Source organism: Protopterus annectens, chromosome 3.part1 (assembly GCF_019279795.1).
Source record: "Protopterus annectens isolate FY-2018-M chromosome 3.part1, PAN1.0, whole genome shotgun sequence".
Taxonomy (NCBI): Eukaryota; Metazoa; Chordata; order Ceratodontiformes; family Protopteridae; genus Protopterus; species Protopterus annectens.
In genome coordinates this window covers 1,307,978,281-1,307,983,280 of record NC_056732.1, presented here as the reverse complement: position 1 = coordinate 1,307,983,280, position 5,000 = coordinate 1,307,978,281, and the positions used below count along the sequence as shown (strand labels likewise).

The 5,000-nt window shown below is 36.6% G+C and overlaps 1 protein-coding gene across 1 annotated transcript in view; it reads left to right on the top strand.

Moving 5' to 3' along the window:
* Positions 1 to 5,000, top strand: part of CDH17 (cadherin 17) — a 776,088-nt gene that overhangs the window by 491,430 nt on the left and 279,658 nt on the right. Inside the window, exon 11 of the mRNA XM_044067353.1 lies at positions 2,432 to 2,662. Within this exon, the coding sequence (XP_043923288.1) occupies positions 2,432 to 2,662 (231 nt within the window). The remainder of the gene's footprint in view (positions 1 to 2,431; positions 2,663 to 5,000) is intronic.

Sequence of the window (5,000 nt, the reverse complement as noted above, 5' to 3'; positions counted from 1 at the left end):
TCAGAGTTTGACGTCCTTTTACTTAGCAAGTAATTTTATTTTGGTACAACACTGGAAATGCATGCAAATACAATGGTGTGATCTCTGTGGGATTTGTAAGCCACATCTTTCTGAAGATGTAACCTAGCTATTATACACAGATATATAATACATACAGGCATACATGCCAATATACGAAAACATTTATCCCCATAATAAGTTAGCTGTTCTCTTGTACATATATAAGACAAAATATGCATTCCATAAAAAAGGTCTGACTCAGATTAAGTCACTAAAATGGTCTTTATGCTTCAGTTACTCTTGCTGAATCCCAACTTTACAGCAATAAATCTACTAGAATCAATGTCATCAGTCCACACTATTCAGTCAATACAAAAGTATCAAAACAGGTTGAAAACACTCAGCAGCAAACAATTCTGCAAACCATTCTGCTGAGCAAAAATAGTTATCACAGAATATTGTTGTAAAACTGTTGTAAAAGCTGAAATTCATTGTCAGCCAGACTGGTCTTGCCATGTTCATCACACTATGAATCAGAAATCCAGGACGAATTTTTGAAAATAATTATGAGCAGTTGCATCAAAGACCCTGGGGAGTAACTTAAACAGTGCTGGGAGCCAACTGCCACTACTTTAGATGGCCCCTTCCTTCTTTTCTTCCCATACTAATTTTATGGTTTTATACCTTTTATCAAATATCATCTCAAAAGTTTTAAAACTATATCTGAAATCAACTTGCATTTCAGAAGTTTTAAGATACAGAGTAGTCCCTCCACCTTCCTGTAAAGTCCCCTTTACTGAAACCACCCAAGCTGGTAATGATAAGAGGAAAGTATGTCAGAATAAACTTAGCCCCGCCTCCTTCCTGTTTTACAAGTAATTATTTTATGAAGTTGTTTTTGCTGTGGCTCCAGTTAGCACACATTAGAGGAATTCATTAAAAAAGGAATACTGCAAAGAGGAACATGACAGTGTTTCCAGAGGCAGCCTAAGACGCTAGTGGTTTGCAATACTATTATATACGAATGCAGAAACAAGCTACCTGATTTCACTGTTTCATTGCTATATCATATGTAAGAAAAGAAAGCACAGTGTCAGAGGAAGAACTATTGAGTAAAAAACCTGAGCACATCATTATGGCAGAACCATTCAGGATCACTAAGATAGTGCTCTACGTTGGGCCTAGTAAGAAATGCATGACAGAGTAAGCTGTAATAAAACATATGATATATAAATGCACATATGAGTATGTTATTTTGTGATCAGTGAATAAAAACAATATCACAAACATAGGAACACAGGAATAATACTAGGCAAGTGATCACAGGGACCATAAGAAGCCTAGACAGATACAACTTTAAGAAGACAAAGTTAAAAGTTATTGTCACCCTTGTTAAGCACTTAATACTGCATGCCTTCCAAATTAAGGAGGGTCTTACATAATAAGCCTGGTGTAAATTTGTGTCTTCCCATCCAGTAATCAGGAGTAGCCTTAAAGGCAGCCAAACTAGTACTTAGTCTAACCTGCAGTGGCAACTTATTCCATAGGCTGGAAATATGCCGAGAGAGGAAACTATCCCTCCCTAATTTGCCCCATAATATTTCCTAATTTGAGTAACAAATTCTCTTTTTTGCATCCCTTAAGTTTCTATCATAAACACAATGACAGATGCAAGAATAGCTGATTAGAGCATGAGAGTAGCAGACTATCCTCGCTTCCGCACTGGTTACAAAAACAGGCCGATTAACTAATACCCAGCATTTAGCAACAGTTAAAAGTAGTCCAAAACTTCAAAAGTCACTATTACGTTTTAAAAATAATAAAAATAAAAATAAAAAATCGAAAGAACTCAGCTTTATTCATGTATGATAAGGAGTTTTGTCCACTAACTGGATTTCATCAGATCATCTTTTCCTGATCTGATCCAAGTAAAGAAATAAAGAGGGAGTGAAACCTAGGATTACAGGACAGGCTACAGCTCAATAGCAACTCATAGTTTTAATCCTACAAGCTAAACTTCAAGATATTTTTCAGGGGTAAAAAATCTGCATATCCAAAAATGAGCAATGGTCTGTATGTCTTTCTGTAACAGTGCAATAGTCAAGTAACATCATAACATCACTGGAACTGATCCAGGGTTGGATGATTTTCTAAATTATTTAGTACTTTTTTCGGGCAGTGTGTTAAGTGTATGAAATTAACTTTTACTTTGCTACTTTCTTCCTTTTGTCATGAAAGTATCTATAGCATTAAATCAAGGGGAGTATACTGTTCACTGTAGCCAGTGGATTTTATAAGAAGAGACATTGCCAATCCCTGCAGCATTTGTTGGAAGGGTGATGATTTATTTGATGCAGTAAAACTGTACTCCTGAAACAAAGATATCTCTTAAAATCCAAATTGTAAAATACAATGTCTGTTTGTCTTGTAGGTACTCATATTGGCACCATAAGAGCATATGATAATGATAGAGAAAAAACTGAAAATAGTATATTGTCATACTATTTGGAAAGTCAGGAGCCGCAGGTCCCATCATCTTCGATGTTCCGTGTAGAAGAACTCACCGGTGCCATTCAGTTAATGGACAGGCGGCTTGATAGGAGGATCACAAGCCGCTACAATGTCACGGTGATGGTAGCAGACAGCTATAATGCTACTGGAGGTCGGTAATATCATTTCAATATATTTCTTTGTTTTTTGGATACTGATATAGTTAGCGCTGTACAGACTTTCATTCTGCAGTATTGTAGATATCTGAGTTTAACAATAAAATTGCATTTTGATTCTGCATCAGAAATTATAGTAAGATCTAGATGAAAAAGACATGAAATTCATATCATCTTAAAAATAAAAAAGTCATTATGTTATAACTGTGATGATCTCCTAAACAAGATTCTATGCCATGGATTGTCTTCTGGCTTTACTATATAACTCATATATGTTTAGAATATATTTATTATATTGTTTGCTTATTTTGTATTGTTAATCAGGTAAGCACACTAGGTAATTTGGTCTTTTTCAGAGATGAGCAATAAGGCTGTTGAAAAACAATGCAATCTGCAGATGAGTAGTCAGGTTACAAGGGGAAAACCACTTCCTCTCACCCTTAAAAGGCTCCAGAGTGCAGTGCTGGAGAGGCAGTCCTGTTTAAGATTTAACAATAGTAGATGAAATATTCCTTAAGTTTTTTGTGGCAAACAATGATAAAAATGCTTCCAACAAAAACACAGGTACTATAGAATTCCAGAAATCCAGATTTGTAACAAGGGTGTGGAAAAGGAGGAAACACAGGTGTGAAGGAAATAAAATAAAAAAAAAACAATGAAATAACCTGTGTAAGTTCCAATGGTTTGAGAATTTATAATCAAATAACAAAAGTCATGGGAAGAAATGCAAACTCATACACAGCAATGAAGCATTAAAGAAATCAAGGGGAGCACTGTAACAGCTTAAGTCTCAAGCACTGGAAAACCACTGTCGCAAAGTCAGGGACTCAAGTACCTTGTAGTTCAGGTAGGCTGCTCTCCATGCTTGAACTGGAACATGAGTTCAAGCAAGTAGCCATGGGGAGGGAATGGGAGGCAGATTTTGATTTGAAGTTTAGGGGTGGGAGGGGGGTTTAGGTATGAGGAATGTGAGAAGGTTATATTTAGGGAACGAGAAGGGTTTTTTTTAGGTTTAGGGATTCAGAAGGGAGGTTTTAGGTTTATGGAGTGGGAAGAGGGTTGGAGGTTTAGGGAACAATCATAGACTTTAAGGTTAGGGAGGAGGGAGAGTTGACAGGGTAAGGGATTCAGAACTCGGGTTGGGGAAGTGGGTGGGAACTGTAAGGTTATAGTTTAGGTTATGGCAGCAATAAACAGTTGTATAGGGTGTGGTGTGAGGAGGGGTATGCACAAGCAGGAGATCAGGCTAGTCAGATTTTGACTACTTGTTTTTTTCAAGCAAATGACAGTGAGCAGTTGTGTCACAAGCAACTAGCAAGTGAGCATGAACTGCTAGCATGTAGGCATGAGCTACTAGCATGTGAGCATGAGCTTCTAACATGTGAGCATGAGCTACCAGCATGTGAGAATGAGCTATTAGAATGTGACCATGAGCTTCTAGCATGTGGGCATAATCTTCTAGCATGTGAGCACCTGTAGTAAACCTGAAAGCAAAACATGAAACTGTAAAAACAGGTATGATAGTATTGTCATCCAAGCCAACAAAGCATGGCATCTGAGTTTAAAAAAGGTGAACATAATATAAAAATAAAATAAAATAAAAATAATGATTGCCACACAATAACGGAGATGGAAAACGTTCAGCGGACTTTCCTCTTGACAAAATATTTAGCCATTCTCAATGGAAAAGTAACAGGAAATGTTAGCACCTGTGAAGCAATCAATGTTGTGGAGTGATAGGCCAGTGAGTTCCCATATGAAAGAGCAATGGATGACGCAGGATGCAGCTGAAGAGAATATGTCACAGGAAGATGTTCTGGAACTTTCTGTAGAATGGCTGCAGGAAACAGAAGACAAAGAATGTGCCCCCAATTTTGAAGAAAATGATCTATGGGAAGAGTTGCTTGATTTAATACAGATGGACAGTCATATTAAGACCAATGAACGAAACAGATTACAGAAAGTCAAAAAGACCCAAAATGTTAGAAGTCTGATAAAACAAATAAACACAGTAATCAAGACTATTAACAGAAATCCATGTGATATAACAGAAGTAAATAGGATATATTAGTGTGCAGCTAAATTAATAACAGATAAATTCTTATCACAAAAATACAGGGCAATAAGGGAAAGACAGGAAAGAAATCAAATGCAATCATGAAAGCACTGAATAAAGAAAACTATAATGCAATTAAAACAAGAAGTATCACTGCTAGGAGAGTATAGAAGAGGGAACAGATCAACAAAATACTTAAAAAGACAGGTGCAATAAAAGCAAAGCACAGTATTAGAGCAGAACAGGATCTATTGTAAACCATTGCAAATAATGAACTA